Below are 23,185 nucleotides of genomic sequence, written 5' to 3'. Positions count from 1 at the left end.
ATATATATATATATATATATATATATATATATATATATATATATATTATGTGTGTGTGTATGTGTGTGTGTGTGTGTGTGTGTATATATATATATATATATATAATCCACATTAAAATAATATGATGCACAATTTTGGAATGATTTATTTAAATAAAAACAATAATTTATGATTTTTTTTTTTCATAGATTTATTGTGATTGGATGGTTATTTGATTCTATCCAACTTCAAAAATTCAGCATCTCTCTGCCTGAATAGTTTTAGTGCAGAAGAATTGTGTGTGAATATTTTATTTCATTTGTTGATTTACATTAATTAAGCATGTACATGAAACATATCCACCTGTCTAGAATAACGCCGCTAGACACCCCATCAATAAAAAACCTCTGCTGGCATAAGAGAGAGAGAAACAAACAAAAAGCATTTTAAGGCTTAAACATTAAAGACTGTGGCTTTATCATAATCCTCAAGCTAGTTTTCTATTTACCTGGTCGACATGAAAAGCAGTGTTAGGTCGATGTGAAGAAAATATCAGAAGCAGATAAGCTGGGATTTTAAGACTTTGACTGAAGTTTTAATAATGCAGATACTCATATTGCATTGGATTTTTTTTTCCTAACGGTGAAGTCCAAGGGTTCTGATACACATTCCTGGAGGCCACAGCCGGTGTTGACTCCTTGTCAAACTTTGACTTTTACAGGGCTGGAAATCTTCTGCCATTGGCTCTACAATAGATCTGATTTCAAAACCAGAGGGCAAAGTACTGATGATCATTGTTACTTTTTATTATTATTTATTTATTTTGCTCTTTCCTTCATTGCTTTTGAGGTAGCCATACATAAGAGTTTGCAAAGTTACTGTCCTGGAGATCTCCTTTACTTTCTTTTAATGCAGCTTTGACAATGATCTGGCTTCAATCACACTGTTGTCAGCGTTTTGCTGCAGATGCAATCTGGACACATCAATATGTCCTCCAGCAGAGCAAGTTTTCTATTTTCCCCTATCAATCAGTCCAAGCAGCCTGGCGGTCTCCAGTTCCTTTGTAGTGCTGTTCAGTCATAAGCCCTGTATTCTGGTTGAACACACGCAAATACACAGAGCCTTTGTGGACTTAATTACGCATCATTAGGGCCTGATGCACCGCATGGGTCTCTTTAGAGCGAGTCACGGCTATTGTGTACTGTGATTTGGCCGAAATGTCAAATTAGGTCTTGTGTGGCCACAAAGAAAAAAGCCCCAACCAAAAAAAAGCTAAATTTTAATAAATACGGGCTCATCAGATCCTCTTCATTTGCTGCTTCATTTTGCTGTCATCACATACACGTATGTCAGTCTGGACTGGTTTTGTTGCTGTCGCTGAATTGCATCGTCCACAAAATCAAATGCCTTACATATGCTAATATGCAACAGACTGTTGCATCTGTTGCGCAGCTGAAGCATTATTTTACTGAACTCGGATGCATTTTATGGCCTGTTAATAATTTTATTTTAATTTAGGTAGTAAAGTTTATATTTTGTTATATTAGCTTATTCACTTTTTTTTATGTTGTTGTGTTAGGTTAAGCGCTGTTTTATGTTATGTTAATCTGTTATAATTGGTTACATTAGGTTATTCACAGTGTCATGTCATGTCAGTTTGTTTATTATGTTAGTCACTTTGTTAGGTTAGCCACTTACGGTATATATGTATGTCACTTTGTAATATTAGAATATGTTAAGTTAGTCAATTTGTTATTTTTTGTTAGGTTATGTTAGATGAGTCACATTGTTTGTGATAATGTTGTTAGATGAGTCACTTTGTTTTTTATGTTATATTGTTGTTAGTTTAGTCACTTTGTTTTATTGTTTGTGATTAACCCTACATAACTTAGAAAACAAAGTGACTACCCTAACATAACCTAATATTGAATGACTTGCATACTTGCGATTATTTAATCTTTATTTTTATTCCTTTTTGAATGAAAGCAAAAAAACTAATTGTACATATCGTTTTGTTTAATGTTAGTCACTTTTAATTAAAAATGTTTGGTTAGTTTTATTTTAGATTAGGTCAGTCACTTTTAAGTTAGGTTAGAAATTTGGTAACACTTTACTTACAGCCTTTATGTGTAATGAATTATAAAGGGTTATTAAATGCCATAATGCATTATAATTATTCATAATGTGCATTTTAATACATTATATCTTGTCGTAAATAATTATGACTGAATTTAAAAGGCATAGTGTAACAATGAATTGATAGATGTTATAATGTATTAACTGTGGTTACAATTATTTATGAGATTGTACAATGCATTACAAGGCATAATTAATGCATTAAAACTACTTTTATAATGCATTATACATAAAAGCTTAAAGTAAAGTCTTACCGCAATTTTTAATCCAAGTCAATCCTGTGAGTGATAAACAGACACATGTTCTGATACAAGAGTCATCCACACAAATTACACAAATTGCTTTTTCTCTCATGCAAAAATAAAAAGAATCACAAGATTAATCATGATTAATTGTTTCAATGTTATTATTATTATTTTTTTTGTTTAAAAGGATTACAAAACAAAATCTGCGTAGCACCTGAAGCACACGTGTCCTCTAGTTAAGAGTCTTAGACTGCAGTTACAGCAGAAGGAGCAGACAGTAAAAAGCCCAGCTGTTGAACTGGAGACCTGTTGCCCCAGACCTGTGCTGTGAATCCAGCAGAGGAACGCGTGGAATGAAGCCTGTTAAAGTTTTACAGCGTCTGACCTTTAGCCTCTTCACCCTGAAGTTTTTACTGCATTTTTGGAAATGGAAAAGCTTTTTTCTCCCCCTATTTTTCACTTTTGCTCCCCTCTCTTGCTTCATTTTCTATCCATATGTTGGCAATCTCCAAGGTCCTCCTTTTTCTCTCTTCCACTTGCTTGTTCCCTCTCTCTCCCACAACTCACTCGATCATTCTGATTACATCCAAAGGGAGCACCAAGTGTTTCGCAATCAACCTCTCCGATTTAAAAAAAAAAAAACTGTTGTATTTAGAATAGGAGGGGTGTTGTGGGAATCCATTATTGTGAGTGGAGTGTGAGTACTCAGTCACCAAAGCCCAAAAGGAAACACCAGCAGCCGGTGGAGGAAAATTAGCCCAATCCTTTTGGGCTCAGATATATGGCGCACATCTGGGCTGCCATCCATTGTTTTCAATTATGACTTTAAGCATGGCCTCCTGCGTGCCCAGCAATTCTCCCCCTCTGTTTTTTTCCATATCCCCCCTTTCTCTCCCTCTCCGACCAATTACACAGTGGACAGGTGTCGTGTAGCGCTAACAGATTGGCCCACCCGCCTCTGTCTATTTTTCTCGCCGTGCTTCTGGAGCTCTCAGCATAAGCTTCCCGGTGACGCTCACGACAACACACTTTTTTTTCCCTCTTTCCCCTCTCTCTCGTTGTCATCTGAGTGACTATGAGACATGAGGGTGAGAAGTTCATCATGCAGTCAGTCATGTCTAATGAATGGTTAGACCCTCTTCCAACACCCGGGATTCTGACAGGGGTTTTGCATGTAATTAGTGAACGAGAATTGCGAGGTGAATGTAAGTTATTAAAATGCAAGACCTTGCACAGCTTGAAAGCTTTCAAATGTTTCTGTATATACTGTACTGTATCACAAATTTTGCGTAATTTTTATTCTATTACTCTTAAAGTATATGCCATATTTAAAGAACCCATGAAATCAAAATTGAGTGTTTTAGTTTGTAGCTTTAAGTTTTGATTGAAAATGATTATGTGCAATTTATTTTTTGAGGTTTTATAAATTTCAATGTGCAGAAGCAATTACTATTTTCTATTTTTACTCTTTGGATTTATTGTCAGTTTGGCTTATTTAATTTTTTTAGTTTGTCTCACATTTTATTTTATTTTTTTTTTTAATAGCATCATTTGTTTTGAATAGATTATTATTATTTTTATTTATTTATTTATTTTATTTCATAATTGTAAATATGTAGAAACTGTTCCTTCTCATGGTCAGAGCTGCTTATATGCAGTGCTTTTACTGGGTAAAAGTGAAGCAAGAAAAGTGCAAAAGAATGTTTTAAATGAATTCTGCAGATTAATTTTTTGTTGAAACACTACATCTCTCCAGTGTGAATGTTGTAGTTTCAGTTGTGATTCAATTATATCAACATTTAGTGTTAAAAGCAATTTTATTTGTATTTTTTATTTTTTTTGGAGTAACAAATTACAAATTGAAATGATTTCTAATTTGCATGAAAAAAAAAAAAAAACTTGGAATATTCCCCCAAGCTAGTTTCCTACTGAACTGTTCTCGATTTGCAATCTTGCAGGATGAATTAATAATCTGCATTTCTTGTTTGCTCTCTTAGTTGACTTAAATCTTTTTTTTTTTTTTTTTTTGTCTTCAGATATCATAAAGCGCAAGTTGCGGCGGCGACCGATTTGGGGGCGGGGCATCATTAGGAAGAAAAAGAGCTATAAAAAGGAGGAAGCGGAGGAAGATGACGAACCGGAAGAGGAGGAGGAGGGAGCGGACGACTCTGCTGCAATGGTGCAAGGTGACACTTGTCTTACCCAAGACGAGTCGTCCTGTGATGCCATGGAGCTCCATCCTGACAAGCAACCACTCCAGGCCAACGGACACATCCTCTCCACGGAGGAGGAGAATTCCTCTGAGCCAACGGCCAACCAGGACCCTCAGGGCGAGAAGGAGCCCATCAAGGCCCACTCAGAGGAGGCTTCCAGCAGTAAGGAGGCCACAACAGTCCCTGCTCTTCAAGAGTGTGTGAATGGAAATGAATCTATGGACAGTGTGTACAGTGAGGCTCTTGATAAAGAAACCGAGCTAGGCTCTATTAATAAAGATGCACTTGAAGCAGAGCATAAGGAGCCTTCTGCCCCAGAATGCAATGCAGAGGAGAATATGACATCAGCGGAGGGGACGGCATCTGATGGAGACCATGAAACAGAAGGTATGGCGTAGGAAGACTTCACAAACACCAAAGTATTAACTAAGCATGTATTTTCATACATTTAAAATGTTAATGTACTGAATTTAGAGATGCACAACACGGCAATAAACATAATTATATATAATTCTCTCACGTATGCAAGTGTAATTAAATAATTAAAACTGTCCAAAATAACATTTTAGTCTTACCAGATGTCCATAAACATGCAGAACAGATGAATTATTTCTAATATTAATAGTCAACTGAATGGTTAATCACAGTTTGGAGAAAAAAGCTCTGTTTTTGGACTTCAAAACACCATCTGTTTGTGAGCGTTTCTCCTGCCGAGAGTTAAATACACCAACAGAAACACCCTGCGGACTCGTCTCTTTATATACGTCTGCAAACGTGCCTGTCCTTCACCAGGTGTTGTCCGTTTCTGGTGTGATGTGTGCTCGGGTTTGTTTTTTACAGAGTGTGACTTTGCTTCCATTTAGTAGGTTCATCAAACGGGAAGAAAAAGTCAGACGAGGCGGCTGTCGGACTCGAGGAGGCTGTGGAACTTCCGCCACCTCCGGCTCTCGTGGTTGACCACCAGCGACTCAAAGTAAGATGAATATTATTGTTATGAGTCATTCTTAAGAACTAAAATGTGTTTTAATACTTGAGGAAATTGCAATGATTTTTTCCCCACCTCTGAAACCAACATCATAACCCAGATCAAACTTTAGAAATGCGGATTTCCGGTGTCTGTGATTATCTCCAGTAATTGTTCAGAAGTAACATACATCCATAAGCACATCCCATAAGCTCTCTGCACACATTAACGTACTGTAGCTGTGCTGTAATGTACCGATCTCAGAAGGAGGGAAATCACTCCAATCATCAAGTCATTTCGGAAAGAAACTCATCAGTGTGTGGAGACTGCTTCATCATCATCATCATTAGGCTGTTTAGGCCATTTTTGGAGGGATTCATTCACTCTCATTCACAGAGTCATTCATTTCCATTTAATTATTTGCTATCAAGTTCATCAAATTAGGGCGGCAATCATCGATTTTGTTTCTCGTTACGAGCACATTTGTGCTTTTGTTCCTCTCTAGAAAGCACCAGTGCATCTTTTAGCAAGTTCGTCTTCTTTAAAATGTGTTTTTAGAAGGGAATACTAGTTTGCATACTATGTACTGCTTTCTACACTGTATACAGCCTTTTTATTTATAATAGAATAGTAAAAAGGAACACACCCTTAATGTGACTTAATATGCCTCACATCCTGTTTGCTAGCTAGCGAGTGAAATATGTGTGAGACTTACACTTTCAACACGGCAAATGGCAGGCGTGCTGAGTTTTCTTCTCACCAGGACCAGCGTGCCAACTGTAGTGCTCAGACTGGTGACCGGAGCATCTGAAGAAGAGATGTCCCAGTCGACTCTATCGCATGACGACAAGCGACACACCCCACCGCCACATCATCTATCACACTACCATCACTGAAACCCCCCCTGAAGACTCGCCGGTTGCTGGGCTGTGCGAAGCAATGGGGGGCGAAGGCCCGGAAGCACGTGTGGCACTAATCCACCGGCTTATTTGTTCATTTACCCAGAAAAGGCTTTATCTTTAAGAAACAGATCGTGAAGTGACGGATGCTGTGAATAATTGCTTTTTCATCCCTGGCTTATGGAACAAATTGAATTGCTGTTGAAGTGGGGTGAAAGTTGCCGTTTAAGCAGGTATCTCCTGTTTGGGGTGGCAAAATGCCTGACACATATTAGGAATGAAAAGTGGGCTGTTTTCCTGTGCTTCATTCATATTCATCGACTGGAGATGCGCTCATTATTATTGACATTTTTGCAGCGTAGCACGGCCCTCAAATAGGTTTGGTATTAAAGGGCCGTCACAGGAAACTATGAGCTTCATCTTGCCTTGATAGTTTTTTTGCATCGTAAGAAGCCAGCATCACATCATGTGTCAGTGTGTGGATGCATAATAACACTGAATATAAAGACCACAGAACAGTGAAAAACCACACAAGTTGAGCCTGGAGATCTGGAAGGGTTGTCTCCTCCCTGGATCTTTAATGTGATCGTGGCTATTTGGCTCCATCGCTCTACTAGAAGACATGCTTGTCTAAATCTGTCTTTGCCTTGGACACAGCTGAAGGTTTTACGTTTAATGTTTTCTTAAAAGCATGCTTATTATAGCATGTCAAGCTTCATGTCTGCTGTTCTCATGACCAAAGAGATTGGTCCGTTTTCAGTCTGACATGTTCCCTGTTCGGTTTTCTAGCTGGGTGAATTTCAGGAAACCTGTCAAGAACGTGTCTAGTGCACATTTCACCACAACATCAAACAAAAGGAAATAAGAAGTTATAATATCCTTCAAGAAAATGAAGCCTATTTATTGGATGGTTTTGTATTGTGATATTAATTTATTGTTATTATTTAAATGTATTTTATTTTATTTAAATTTTTGTATTTTATTTTAATATTTAACCTTTTTAGGGTGGAAAACAATGTATTATATGGTGTATACTGTATTAGCTCCTTTAAGTCTTTTAATTTTAGGGTGAAACGTGATGTTTTCATGACATGCACCCAGTTAATTTATATATTATTTTAGAGTTTTTATTTTTTTAACTTAATTTTAATAAGGTTTATTGTATTTTTTTTATTTATTACATTTATGACTTTAGTTTAGACATTTATGACTTATTTGTAGGGAATATGGGACACTAAATAAAAAGTACATTATATAATAAATAACATGCATAATTTTATAAATAGTTAGATGACAGACAGAGAACAAAAAGTAAGCTAAAAAAAATAAGGGAACAAAAACTTTGCCGTTATCATGCAAAGCATATTATATAATTCTATAATATATGTAATGTATAATATTTGTTTTGTCTTTTGGTTTTATTGTGAAAAGTTAATTTTAATGAAATGTACCCAGCTTCAGCTGCATGTTTAAATTGCATGCAAATTGACTAAATGAACTTCATATTGTCAATATAATTAAGTTAAATTTGATAATTGTGCCTATTTATATTTTTGTGATTTCAGCAGTTTATTCTTCAGAGAGCCTTTTTCAGGCAGTTTTTACTTCTGCTCTCTTAGCAACACCGAATGTTTAAGTGTGAAGAGAGCTAAAATAAATTAGCTCTTGACTGAACTGATGGAAAACACATGCCAGGAAATAGATCTTGCCAGCTTGCAACACATACTTTGCTATGGTACAGCGCTAGCCAAACATAAACGCGTGCTATGCTAGGGTACCGTTCGCCTAAACTTCAACGTGCTTGTACATGTGTTTGATATATTGGCCCAAACTTACCAAGCTGAGAATTACATCCGATTCAGACGGTTGAAATAGGCGTTTATAGAACGCCTGTCTTAGTATGTGCGAAATTATGCTAGTCATCTTTATTTAGACATGATAATGGTGAGGCATTACGCCATTTATATGCTAATGAGTCGTAGTGGGTCCATTGATTCTGTTGTTTTGGTGCATTTTAGTACACAAAATAGATGCCCGACCAATACAAAGAAACCAAAGGAAAATGTCACGCCAGTTTGACAATATCTCTGCTTTACTTCTGCTGTCACTGGAAATGACAACAGGAGAGGCAAACATGTAATTGGTTCTGATTGGCTGAACCCTAACCCTTGTTTTAGAACGAGTTAGAGATTTGACATTTTGGACAGCACATCAGACTGTGTAAGACATTACTATATTTGGCAGTTCAAACCTTAAGTCTGTGTTTTTAAACTTTTTTTCTTTTTTAGTAGCTAGTACTGGGCTAAATTTGATTGATACGTGTCACATTAAGCCCAGGGGCAATTGATTGTCGAACCTGTCAGTAGCTCAAGCAAAGACTTCAGCAGCACAGTGTATTTTGAGTATTATTTGATACATAAAGGCTTCAGTGGCTCATACACTGATATACAGTAGTTGAAATATGGAACTCACACTTCTCTGTATTATTTATATGCACAAAATGAGCAAAAATATGCACATTTTGGTGCAGTTGCTGATATTTACATGGCTGAAAAGTAAGATGAAATTCAGATAGCTTGTAAATTAATGAGATCTTAACAGTATATCAGACTGCTTACATAAAATGCATATAAATATCAGTTGTCACCCTATATTTTCAAATTTTTTATATATATAATGTAAGATGGTATTTAAATGCTTAGTTTTATTATTAAATCTCTTTAAATGTGGGGATGAACATATAATGCAATGTATAAAATGTATATATAGAACAAATAGAGATTCTTCAAAAGATTCCTCAAAAGCCTGTATGATATATAGTATTTGCTACATTTTAACATGTTTTTTTCTTTTTTTTTTTTTTTAAGACATGGATAATCAAGTACAGGTGCATCTCAATAAATTAGAATGTTGTGGAAAAGTTCATTTATTTCAGTAATTCAACTCAAATTGTGAAACTCGTGTATTAAATGAATTCAGTGCACACAGAATGAAGTAGTTTAAGTCTTTGGTTCTTTTAATTGTGATCATTTTGGCTCACATTTAACAAAAACCCACCAATTCACTAACTCAACAAATTAGAATATGGTGACATGCCAATCAGCTAATCAACTCAAAACGCCTGCAAAGGTTTCCTGAGCCTTCAAAATGGTCTCTCGGTTTGGTTCACTAGGCTACACAATCATGGAGAAGACTGCTGATCTGACAGTTGTCCAGAAGACAATCATTGACACCCTTCACAAGGAGGGTAAGCCACAAACATTCAATTTGCCAAAGAAGCTGGTTGTTCACAGAGTGCTGTATCTAAGCATGTTAACAGAAAGTTGTGTGGAAGAAAAAGATGCACAACCAAACGAGAGAACCGCAGCCTTATGAGGATTGAAGAATGAAAACTGAAACATGAAAAATGAAAACGAGCCCAAAACATGCAGATGAGCTGAAGGCCACTGTCAAAGAAACCTGGGCTTCCATACCACCTCAGCAGTGCCACAAACTGATCACCTCCATGCCACGTCGAATTGAGGCAGTAATTAAAGCAAAAGGAGCCCCTACAAAGTATTGAGTACATGTACAGTAAATGAACATACTTCCAGAAGGCCAACAATTCACTAAAAATGTTTTTTTTATTGGTCTTATGAAGTATTCTTATTTGTTGAGATAGTGAATTGGTGTATTTTTGATAAATGTGAGCCAAAATCATCACAATTATAAGAGCCAAAGACTTAAACTACTTCTGTCTGTGTGCATGAATTTATTTAATACAGGAGTTTCACAATTTGAGTTGAATTACTGAAATTAACTTTTCCACAACATTCTAATTAATTGAGATGCACCTGTAAATCTCCAAAAGTTGCTTATGTGTGTGGTTATATTGAAGTATCACTAACAATATTATTCTTATATTTTATTAAAATAAGTAAAGATTTCCCCCCCACATACAAAAAAAAAAAAAAGACATGTAAACCACGACCTCAAGATGGACATTTTTACAATTATACTAAAAGATCTATTGCTTTCTTAAAAGTATAAACTATAAATTAGAGGACAGAAGAAGGCTTGTGGATGTTTGTGTAAAACATGCTTTTCAGCAAAGTTTTAATCATATTGATAATTTAGAGGCCTTAAAAATTTGAGTATCAAACATGATACAGTAGGTTTTATAGGATTAACACAACAAAAATGTTTTAGTCCTTAGCTTTTCACCAGTATTCATTGTTGTTGCTGTTCTTTTAATTCTTACTTTAGTTGGCAGTGTGCATTTTGGTCATTTTATCCACATTTGAGAGAGACATTAGCACCAGCGGTGCCATTTTTTAGTCCACACAGCTTTCGTAGTCCATTCAGTCTGTTTCTAACACAAAGCTTTCTTACACTGTAGCTTCAGAGGACAGGAATACATTGCATGGGTTGTTTGGACTACTTTTATGATTTTTTTCTTTTTTTTTGTGCTTTTCATTTCTGGGTGAACTATTCTTTTAATATCCAAGCTCTAAAGTCTGCTTTTCTGTAGGATTAAATGAAAAATCTTTTCCATCTCAGTGTGTAATAGTAATATTACCCAGTGCAGCACAATACAGCCTTATGTGTCTCAAATTAATCTCAAAGGTTTAATTTTACACAGTTCATCCTGTGGATCTTCCACCGCGGTTGCATCACTTCTTCCACTTCTCTAACTTGACCATTTCAGCTTTCAGTTTGTCTTAATAGAATGTATTATACATGTTCTGCAGCTTGAGCACATGAGAGATTTGTATTAAAATTAAAAACTGGCAAGTGTGCTTCTCTTTCTCTGAACATTTCTACCTTAATCACAGCCTGTCTGATTCTGGCTTGCAAAATCTGAATCTAGCTCAGAAAATCTGACTAAATTATTTAACAGTATTTATTATTTAACATTATTTATAATATAGCCCTCAGTTTTAAGAATAGTATTGGTTTCATTATTTAATCATTTTTAAAACAGATAAACTAAATGTGTGTGCATAACAATTTAATAATTAATTTGAATTACACCAGCTTTAAAAACATTGTTCAGTGTTCATAAAACCAATATTACATACAGTATATGAAGTATTTTATTGTATAAAAGTAAAAACTATTTTTTTTCTTCTTTGTGGCATAACATTTTGGCCTTTTGTTTTTTTAAGCAAAGTAGTTTTGAGAATCAACTTTTACTGCAATGTCAATCTGTCTTGACCTTTTGTTAAGTAGATTAACAATTTCCCTTTTCTCTTTTTTATTTTTTTATTTAGTTTTTACATTGCAAAATATTTATAACTTGCTGAACTTTGTGTATCTGTGTAGGCTGGTGAAACGATGGTTCATCCGGCAGTTACTGTAATATTTGTACTATTTAAATACAATTTTAATACGGATATATCTCTGGATGTTATTAAAGCAGTAAGCCCCAAGAATCCGTGGTTTACAGTGAATTTATACCAGCTAAGGGGTGTTGTTAGGCACGAGGCGAAGTGGAGTTAAACCCCCTTAGCTGTTATAAATTTACTGTAAACCATGGCTTCTTGGGGCTTATTGCTTTTATAATGCAGTTATTCCAAATACGTAGTAAGGTTTCACAGAATAAAACAGAGCAAATAAAGAGTAATGATCTAAGTATTCTTTCACCGAACAACGTAGTTCCTCAGAAACCTTTGTGGTTCCAACAAAGTGGTTGCCGAGCAACACACAGAGCTAAACAAAGGTGTGTGTTTTAGTGTAATTTACAACAGCTTCGAACCAAGTGGCAACCTCCCGCTCTCACTCGTGAAGCCAACATGGAAGTGACTTAAACTTTAATTCGTCAACTGGCTGCTAGAGGCTGGATGCAAAAGGGAGTCAGTCCCATAGACTCCCCATGTTAAAATGCCCAACTTTACAGCAGAAAAAACATGTTTACAACCTGGTGCAAAAAATGATTTTGGTCTATATAGCTAATTTTGCCCTTCATGACAACTGTGAGGGGGGTGAATTTTTTTTATAACTCATCCGTTAAAATTATATTAAGCCTTAAAGTTCTGCATAATTAAGGGCGTGGTCACTTGAGTGACAGGTGGATTGCCGCTGCTGACACTGCCGTCGAGCCAGGTGGACATGGTTTCAGCAACCAGCTCCCGCCTCTTTGCCTATTTTCGATTATTTGGTAGTGACGCGCTGCCAAGATAGTAATGGCCTCCTCCGCCAACTTTGAGCTTCAAAAACACTCTTCAGGAATCTATGTGTGACGTCATGGACACTATGTCCATGTTTTTGTACAGTCTATGCTTCAAACGTGTCTCAACCAATCAGAATCAAGGACCGGAACTATCCGTTTTATAATAGTATGTAGGGGAACCTGGACATTTCTTGAATACTTTATGGAATAAAATGTGTTTGAGGCTTTAAATTGCTGTGAAAATGTCAATCTTCCCGTTATTTGAGTGGCTTGTTCTCCGTATCACAACATCTGTGGATTTGATGTCTGGGCCGGTCAGGTTATTACAAAACGAGTCTTCTAGCGAAAGTCAAATGGACTGTGTGAACAAGTGTTTTAAAGCTAGGATTACCGTTCTATTCAGGGTTGATGGAGGGAATCTGCCATCCATGACCGTACTCCCACAGTCAGTGATACTGAGATGAAGCAACAACCCAGACAAACAGCAAGCTCCACACCTAATCCCTGTAACTGACACGTTAGTCAAATGTGATATTTACTAATTATTTAGCATTTTCTCCCATCATTCATAACATGTTATGTCACCGTAATCCCATTGACTGTTTTCTGACAGTTTTAAGAGTTTTTGATCGAAATACTGAATAAATATGTAAGTATTAATGAATTGATATTGCAATGAATTTAAAATATCAATTCAAAAGTAAGTTAAAATGTTTAATTTTATGTAATATGCAATATTTTATAATAATTTTTTATATATAGCATATTTAGCCAGAAATGTAATGGTACAAGATGCTGACAAATTTTGCTAATCTGCTGCTACTTACGAAGTAACAACATTTTTACCACACTTAATGGACTAATAATGTAATGTTAAAATGACACAATTGCATGAACATTTATTCTACACTATTTACTTTATGGACTAATAATGCATTTAATAATGTATTGATGAAAATGAATGAAACACAATATCTTCTTATAGCATTGATTCTGCGCTATTTACTCCATTTTTAAAAGTTTTGAGTTTGGAACTGACACTTCTGTCCAATTCAGCCAATTATTAGGGATGCACCGAAATGAAAATTCTTGGCCAAAGCTGAAACTTAACAAAATGAAACGCTGATGAACAGGTTTTTTCACGTTTGTCACCCCATGTATTTTATTTAGCTTTTTACTATTTTGTCTTGCATTTCAAAACGAAGATCAATTACAAAACAACAATTTAAAAGTATTTATTAAATGCTGAACAATTTTTAACATTCCGGCAGACATTATACCAACAAAGCACAGTTTAATTTTAAAATTAATAAGTTAGAAGAAGAATATTTTTGAGACCCCCTTCTTGAATCAGGCATGTATTTTTTTACCGTACAAAAATGCAGCCTTGCTGAGCAGAAGCGACTTTTAAAAACATTAAAAAATATTACAAATCCCAATTTGAACACTATGTGTGACTGCTATAATAAATGTATTAATAGAGCTGTTGTAATTATTATTATTATTATTATAATTATTATTTTCTTTCTTTTTATGTTATTTTACAGAACAACAGTAAAATTACAATACTAACATTTATGAATATTGATGGAGTTCCCGCTTTTGTTTTGGCAGAAACCCACAAGAAGACCTCAGTACCTCAGCAGATTTATAAATGATTCTCATTATGAATTTGGGAAGATGTTGGTCGTAATGTAACAAATTCATAATGTTACTGAGCAACTGTTGAGTTACTGGTTCAGCACAGATTTTCTTACACTTTGGACTTTGAACCCTGGCTAACATGCAGATAGCGCCGCAAGCTCGTGGTAACAGAGACCAGCAACCACCACTTCCTGTTCTCATCGTGGACATGTGATGCAGTACTAAACAGCCTCTGGATGTTGGTGCTTGTAATGATTTTTGCGTCTTTCTCTGACACTTAAATGCTTCCACACTGTTGACATGTTTGCTGCATTATAAAGCACCTCTCACTCTACGTTGGTTGCTATTTGATCACTTCACATCATTGTTCTGTACAATTTATTCTAATACCGAAAGAGCTTTTTTTGCTATTTTCAGCCAAAAAATTTCGGTTAGCGAAAATTCAATGGATCCCTACCAATTATACATGATTATCTAACTAATAAAGTCACTATCATCTGTATAAAACCAACTTTAGTTGTTTCTGATGAGTGGGATTGTTTTCTATTGTCGTGCTTTTCAGTACACTGATATTTACCTTCAGTGTCCTCCAGTGGTTTTTAATGAACACATTTGGTTGTTTTCATTAGTTCAGGGGCTGCCATCATGCTGCAAAGATTTTCAGGTTTCAAATCTGTCCGCAGGGGATGCGTTTTCTCATTAAATGTCTCCCCAAAACCAAACCCTAGTCCTCAATTACTGCCGTCTATTGTTAATCTTGGCACACTCCTTGTGCTTTGCTCTTTTGGGCTCCAACCTTATCAGAAAGCAGCACTGTTTATGTTGACTCAGACCAGTGCAGTCCGAGTAATAACTTGTCCCAGCGCGACTTGATGAGCTCACGATTGGCCTGAAGGATCATTGTGATGAACATGTCAATTGAAAGGCCACTGTGAAGTCTGAGGCGTTTTAATGAAACCCAGCGCAAACAGTAAATACTCGCATTCTGGAGCTGCGCATGAAATGAAGGAAATTATGATGTGGCTTAATTAGCTGTCGCCGTGATCTTAATTGCTTTTGAAGATGGCTGACCTCCCTTGCTGGGTGAACGTGTTGGGAGCTCAATGTTGTCACAGTTGTTTCGTTTGCAGGTGTGCGTCTGGTCAAACTATCTTCTGGAGGTTACACTCTGGGTTAATGTTCATTTATTTTTCCACTTTTTTTTCCTATGAGAGTGCGTGTTCAGTTCTCGTGTATATTTAACACGGCAACAGGTCTATTTTCTGTTCTGAATCTTTTATCTTAGTGCAGTGTTGCTGTCATTTCAAACATTTCCAGAACTCTTCTCAATCAATTAAGGTCCTGAAAGTTGAGCGAATAGTGTACAAGTAGGGCTGGTCGATTCAGTTAAAAAAGCTGTTTTCAGAAAATATATATATATTTTTTTTTTTTTCACTAGCATATATTTAAAATAGATATCATTTAGATATCATATAGATATTTAATATTTAAAATGGTTTTTCTCGTATCTTCTAAAGTACAGAATATAAGTTTGGAAAATTTATATATTTTTACAGTGAATATCATTTAATTTTTAAATTATTTTCCAAGCCAGAAATTGCTATTTTTGTGTTTATGAAATGTCTATTAATTTTCCAGTAATCACAAACAAATTTTTTATTGGAAAACCAGAATTATCTGAATTTGTGTTATCCATTCAAACACTTGTTGTAATTTTACACACCTAAAGGGTCTGGAAATAATTGAAATGATAGTATTTTCTGGAGAACCGGATTAAGCATGGTTTTATTCTTAGGAGGCCGAGTTGTTTGCTGTGATGAGCTGGATTTGGCACCTGTGAGTTTCCCTCCACACTGCATTAGCCGTCAGCTCTCATTTCCTTTACTGCGTGTTTGTAGCGCGGTCTCTGGAAACTAAAACAATGTCATTAAACTTCAACTTCAAATTAAGCCTCTTCAAGACTGTTCCAGACGCCACAGTCATTTTCCAGCAGCGCAGCAAACCGCAGGACGCACGTTCATCAGCGACTTTAATGCTTGGCTGAAATGTTATTTGTTAGCAGGTGCAGGTCAAACTTCCCCACAAAAATCAGAATGAGATACAGACTGTGCTGCTCCGTATGTCAGCGTGAACCTTACAAAAAATACTTGATGCGTGTGTATTTTATATGTGAGGATTATATGTGATTCATTCATTACCTCACTTCCAGATGCTTGCTTTTGAGCCAGATCTTACTTGAACAAAAATTATTTATTCAAGTGTAAGAGCTTTTCTCTCCAAAAAAAAAAAAAAAGAAACCCATTATGTGAGTGGCATTATTCTCCTACCATTAACAAATCAAATACTAATAAACACTGAGTTAAGAATATTACTTGTGCATTGGCAAATCTGGCAGTGTGTTTCAAATCTAACCGTACCTTTGTACAAGTATGCATCCTTTGTAAGCAGAAGGGTTATTTACTCATCCTCATATTGTTCCAAACTCGAGGAGCTTAACAGTCAACATTCTAAAGACTTGATGTGGTTTTCCATGCAGTTACAATGAAGCAAAAACAGACACAAAAGCACAATTAAAGTTGTGCATAAAAAACTTCTGTAGCTTTGTATGAGAAGCAGATGAAAAATTAAGTTGATTTCCACTGATAATTTTTGCTGGTAACTGCTGCGAAGGGATGGAATCAGTGAGTTGAACTAAAGAACCAGATCAGTCCAATTCAAACGAATCACTAGATTTATGAACCTAATCAAATGATTCATTGAAAATATTCAAAAGGTTCTTTCATGAACTTCTCTTATAAACTCATTTGAATCCTCACACAAAGCTGTCATATGACTTCAGATGACTTGAAATGAGCTCATGAGTCATATAAACTTCTTTCATGATGATTTTGTGTTGTTTTTGAGGTTTGAAAGCTTCACTCTATGTTCATTGTAATTGGATGGAAAAGAGCTTTAAAAACAGTCATCAAAATTCCCGCTGCACATGTTTGGAATGACATCAAGTAATTTTATTTTTTTGTCTAATCATGTTTTATTTTCCTGTGTTTCAGGCTCTGTTGGAGAAGGTGGTTGTGAAAAGTGACGGCTTCAGTGTGGATCATCTGGAGAGAGTTTACTCAGTGCTCAGCCAGTGTATTTACCAGCACCGCAGAGACTACGACAAGACCCGTCTGATAGAGGTTCAGTCACACACACACATACATACACACACACACACATACATCAGTATGATGTTCTATGACTTCATGGCCCTGGTTTACTAAGATCTCATATAAAGGGTACTATTTTCTTTTGCAGTTAATCAAGTTTCATGTGTTTCATGGGTGTATTGCAAGAGAATTACCCACTCAAGGATATAAATTGTAAATACACAGTTTAGAGAGGGTTGTGTGCGGTAATTGTACGACATGTTATCAGGCCACCCACTTTCCCTAAACACTATTTTATTAACTTTATTTATTTGATTTGATATAAAATCCAATACTACATTATATTCATTGTATTTAGGGTGCTAATGTAAAACATGTGAATCCATCAGTTTTATTTTTATTTTATTATTATTTTGTTTTAAGGTTAGGGTTTAATATTTCTATAGCATGTTTGAATTTATGTATATTTTTTGTATTTATTTTAAATATTTCTAAAGCATGTTCATTTTATTTTATTTTCCTGAAGGAAAACCAGTTATAAACTCTGGATTAGGCATTAAAATGTTTTAGTACCTCTGTATGTTTTATCTCCAGTTATTTGTTGTAATAAATGCTGAGCCAGTAGAATACTAAATTAAAATGATCCCATTATTAACTAGTAGCTCTATACTGACTAATGACTCGTAATGTTCAGTTCAGTCATGTGTCGTGTGTGTGTGACAGCAGCTCAGAGGAGATGGATACACAGTGACTGAACACGGCACACTGAACAGCTGCTGTGTGTTTAAATTACGCCGGCGCACTGATGGTGGAGAGCTCTCGCACGGCCTCCTGGGAAATTATGTGCGCTGTTCTCAAATACAATAGTAATGGTAGCTGCCCAGCAGAAACAGATTAGAATTGCTCTAAGGAATTATGGCCGGCGCGACTGAAGGCTTATTTGCATGTTGTGTACCAATTCCTCTTTGAGAGGACCCTAATGGAGTCGTATTTATTAATTCCAGGATGATTCACAATCCAGACCATCTGGAAAAGCTGTATGTGTTTAGATTTTAATCCGCTGGTCTCCGTCAGATCGTTGGATCTTTTGCAGCCGGTGGACTGGAGCTGAGATACACAGAGGACAACGGAAATTGAACATGATTTTGTTAATCGTTTGCACATTGTACTGTGCCGAAAGAGTTTAATTGTTAGTTACACTTTGACCTGAATAAGAATTACTATGTCAGATAAAGAGAGTCTTATTAAATCCTTGTATGTTTTGAAAGAACAGAAAGCAGAGTCCTAACTAGATGCAGTGTGATAAAGTCAGTTACTTGGTAGTCTTGCGTAGTAGACTGACGGCTGAAGGTCTGGATTCCATGGCAGCTTTCATTCGCCAAGGCCCGCCCAAGAAGCCGTTTGACCGACATGTCAAACAACCAATCACAGTTCGTTTCGTTTAGTGTCACGTTTCGGGGCTGGAACTTTTGAAAATATTTCACATATTTTTGAGAATCCAGCGTTTAGTTGATCCTGATAAGCGCTGGTCGTCACAGTTGTAAACATGACGGCTTTCTTCTTTTGTGACGGGGTTTGGTGCCACGGTATCTTTGTTTCTAGGCAGAACATTAAAGAATGCGACACACACGTCTCCCGGAAATCCTGTATAATTCAACCAATCCGATGACGAGTTTGAAACTCCTGAAGTGTTCCATATGCATCAGACATTCAGCCAACGGTCCATGGATGTGACGTCTGAGGCTGAGACTAGTTACTTGATAACTGTTTTTGTCATGTTGCACCGGGTAGCTCCGCCCACAGCGGAATCTCATTGGTCTAAAATTCCTCTTTACAGATTCATCCAAAAATGAAACTTCTGTCATTATTTACTCACCCTCGTGTCTATCAAAACCTGATGTTCTCACTGCTCTCTATAAAAGTTTATTTGGCTGTCAAGCAAATTTTAATTAATTATATCAACACAGCTGCTTTATGAATACAGATAATACTACATTTAACTACATTTAAGGTGCTTTCTTTGTACTTAACAACTCTAGTTCGCTATTTACTTTCATTGTCTGGAAGAGAGCAGCTCAGACACTCTACTAGATGTCTCCTTTTGTGTTTCATGCAAGAAAGAAAGAAATACAATTTTTGAAAAACATGAGGGTGAATAAATGAACAATTTACATATTAGGGTGAACTGTCGCTTTAAATACCGATTATTTTTGGATTTTGTCACTGTCGCTTTATTTTGGAAACATGTCACATTGTTAGGACATAGTGTAAAAATAGACCAGAAAACTTCTTTCCAAACTAAAATCTGATAGCTGATCGCCTTTGATTTGGTTTCTTTTTACATGAAGTGACTTTGACCATGTTCTACCATGATGATTTGAATTAATCATGACATTTTACTGCTAGCATACCTATTTACTCATCTTTCCATGGAGCAGGAGGGGGGGGAAAACATGACATTATTACAACATTTGTTATACAACATTTCTATTTCAATACATCTATCAAAAAAAAATCATGAAAAATAATGTATCAGGGTTTCCACAAAAATAAAACTTTTCAACATTGATAATAAAATGAGAATGATTTCTAAAGGATCATGTGACACTCAAAACTGGAGAAATGGCTGCTGAGCTTTTTAATCTATTAAAATAGTAATTTTTTACTTTATTTCTGATTACATCCACATTTAACAAAATATACAATTAACAGTGCTGTTTCTTGTCTTTTGATTTGCAGGCGATGGAAAGGCAAGTTGAACATTTCGAAACATTCCCGTGATGAACAGAGGGCTTTCAGAGAGAAACATGATCGGCGACTCTTTTGATACAAGATGGAGAGGCCGGCGTTCTGAGCCAAGTCCTTAATGTGGAGCAGGTCTGGACGCCTCGGTCTCAAATTACAGCAGGAATGAAAAAAAAAAAAAGGTGCAGACATCAGAAACAAAGGCTTACAAAGGCGACCTTGGTGCTATCATCTCAGGTACCTGAAACAGAACCAAACACAAAAACTCCTGGAGGTTTCCTTTTTATTTGTTTCGTTTTTGTAAACTTGCATACATGCCGACGATCGTTCTTGGTGCTATTGGGTGCTATTGTTTATTTTTTGTCGTCTGCTGCTCCTTGTTCTCATAGATAAGCAAACAAAACACAAACAAACAGTACAAAATAAAAGATTTTGTGATGTCACAAAGCAACCTCAGCCTCCGTCTACTGGAAGCAAACACATAAACACAGATTCTCACCAGCAGCGGCAAACTGTATACGGACAGTGTGATGCCCTACAGCGCGACTCAGCTGGTCATTTACTGTGGAAATAAACTACATCGCCCTCTTTCTACATCCACCCTGATGTCACCCCTTGTCACCATTGGGATTATCAACACTTTTTAGCCACACAGAGATACTCACACGTGTTTGTAGGGACGTCTAGAGTTGTTTTCTACTTGGTGTTAATTGTAAGACTTGCAAGGCCTCTGTATTGTAAACCAACTTTTCCTTGTGACAAATGAGCCTGCGTTTTCCTTATTAAGACTATAATGTTTGCAGAAAACCAACGAAAAACAGACTGATTTTGGTTCAAATTTACCTTTTTAGCTTAGACCCATCGCATATTTCCCCCCTTGGAATAGTTTAATTGTTTTGCCTTTTTTTTCTGGTTTAACTGGATTTCCGAGAAGATATCTGGAGATTGCACTGCCTAGCATGTGCCTTAACCTTTGAAATAGGCTAAAAACATAACTGAATATTGACTATAAATATTTATGGAGGACGAGCCACAGGGCTACAAACCGATAAAAATATGTGGCGTATGTTGTTGTTAACTGTTTGCCAATCTCCTCTCGAGTCGCCCAGCAACATCTTCATGGTTTGTGAGTGAGGTTGCTCCATCATACATTGTGGCTTTCTTTTGCCATCCATTTTTATTGTAATATAACATATTTGGAGTAAAAATAAGTGATGTTTTGGAAGTTAAAATGGCAGTCTAGGCAGTGCTGAATTTTTGAACATAGAGCATTACTATATTTTTTGTTGTATTTTTTTAAATATTTTTTGTTTGACCTTTATAGTGTTTCCATTGTGTTCACTTGCACTGTCTAATATTGTTAGCTGTTGCATTAATAACTTGATTTGTCGATTTTGGCATTGTCTTAAGTAGCATTAACCGAGGTTTCCCTCTCATACTTTTGTTAACTCTCAGCTTTCATCGCTTTATAAAGAACGTTGATCCAAGTTCAAGAGTCCTCGTGACCTTGTCTAGGATTCGGTGCTATAAAAAAAGAGGAAAAAATAACGCTTTTTAAGACATATGCAAAAGAAAGGAAAAAAACTAGGAGTTAGCTGTTAGCTTTGGACTACTGCAGTGCGTGTGAGAGACAGAACCACAGCTACCTCAGCAAGTTGTTTTCACGTGAAGAGACAAAAGTAATGACCTGTTTACTTACAAACAGTATTTGTTGACCTCTGTAATATCACTGCGCCCTTCAGAAATTCAAGCTGAGGTACTGGATCACCTCTCCGACATGTGGCTGCTGCAGTAATCCTCGGGTGTGTTCGCATTTTTGCATTATATTTCATTTTTTTGGGGTTGTTCTGCGTTTGAGCCGAGATGGTATTTTAATATCGCTGAAATATTACATACTTTATATTTCAGTTTTTCTACATGTGCATCCCATGATTTACAGTTTATTGGCCATGTTTGTGAAACGCTTTTTTCTTTCTTTCGTCCATTTCATGATTGTTTTTGATTTCGCAGTCGCATTTTCCTCCGTGCTATTTCCTGTCCATTTGTTATTTATTCAATTATTAAACGTCGTCATATATTCAACATTTTGTTCAGCCGAAACTAATTGGAAAAGTTGTTGCATGAAATTTGTGCTGAGACACGATGTAGCACATTTTTGTAGCAGGTGTTGCACGACGTTCAGAAACGGGGTTTACTGGTCTCAGGTCTCTGCTACATTCATATTTATTCCATAAGGGTGGAGATGATGGTGGTTATGCTTCTTTTTAGAGGATGAGGGGGAGGTTTATGAGGCTAATGTGCGTTTCCGGGTCCCTCTTCGTCACCTGTAGTACCATCGACATGCTTAACTGGTGTAGCGTTGAAGAAACTACTGTAATGCTGACCACTTGTGCTTCTCACAAATTTATCTGGGGAAAAATGAGCTTTAGTTGATGCCAATTCATGTAAGACATACCCTATTTTGCATAGCATTATGTTATTGGCCCTGAATTGAAAAATCAAACCTTGGTCAGTATGTAATGTGTAAAATGAAATTTCACATTTAGAAGCACCACTAATATATTTTTTAGAAAATGAACTCTTAAATCCTGCATTAAAAATGTTACAGTGTGGGCATGAAAGTCTATGTAGTGCTATGTGTTTTGACTACAAGTTAAAGTTCATAACCTTTAGTTGACCAGAGTCTAATTCATATTAACTGAACCATAGCATTTTGCTTTAGGTAGGTAAATAGAACCCACTAAACTCCGTTGTTTTTGGTGTAAAAGAGTTTCTCAAGTCAGTACTCAGTTTTGGAAAAAAAAAATTGGCAACCAATGGTTTGTTTAGTTAATCCTATTTAATCAGTAGATTTTTACCCCTTAATGATTAACAAGGTTGAGGCAATTTTATTTTTGAGTAATACCAGAATTTGTGTCCCTTTTTACTACTATGAAGCAAATCAAAACCACACATATTGTTCTGTCCTTCCCTGCAGTCCTCCTTTTGTGAAATGATATATTTACTGTAATTTCTGAAATAAACTGCTGTGATATACTTGAATAAAAGGTGCAAATTGAA

General features: G+C 36.1%; 1 protein-coding gene across 2 annotated transcripts in view; it reads left to right on the top strand.

The window, feature by feature from the left end:
* atad2b (ATPase family AAA domain containing 2B) overlaps nucleotides 1–23,185 on the top strand; it is a 91,585-nt gene extending 68,400 nt beyond the window's left edge. For both annotated transcript variants that reach the window (XM_042747374.1, XM_042747375.1), the window contains exons 25-28: nucleotides 4,397–4,960; nucleotides 5,440–5,546; nucleotides 17,282–17,410; nucleotides 20,120–23,185. In XM_042747374.1, the coding sequence (XP_042603308.1) occupies nucleotides 4,397–4,960; nucleotides 5,440–5,546; nucleotides 17,282–17,410; nucleotides 20,120–20,161 (842 nt within the window). In that variant the 3' untranslated portion in view covers nucleotides 20,162–23,185. The remainder of the gene's footprint in view (nucleotides 1–4,396; nucleotides 4,961–5,439; nucleotides 5,547–17,281; nucleotides 17,411–20,119) is intronic.

Source organism: Cyprinus carpio, chromosome B20, assembly GCF_018340385.1.
Source record: "Cyprinus carpio isolate SPL01 chromosome B20, ASM1834038v1, whole genome shotgun sequence".
Classification (NCBI taxonomy): Eukaryota; Metazoa; Chordata; class Actinopteri; order Cypriniformes; family Cyprinidae; genus Cyprinus; species Cyprinus carpio.
The sequence above is the reverse complement of the archived record's forward strand: the minus strand, read 5'-3'. Positions and strand labels throughout refer to the sequence as shown.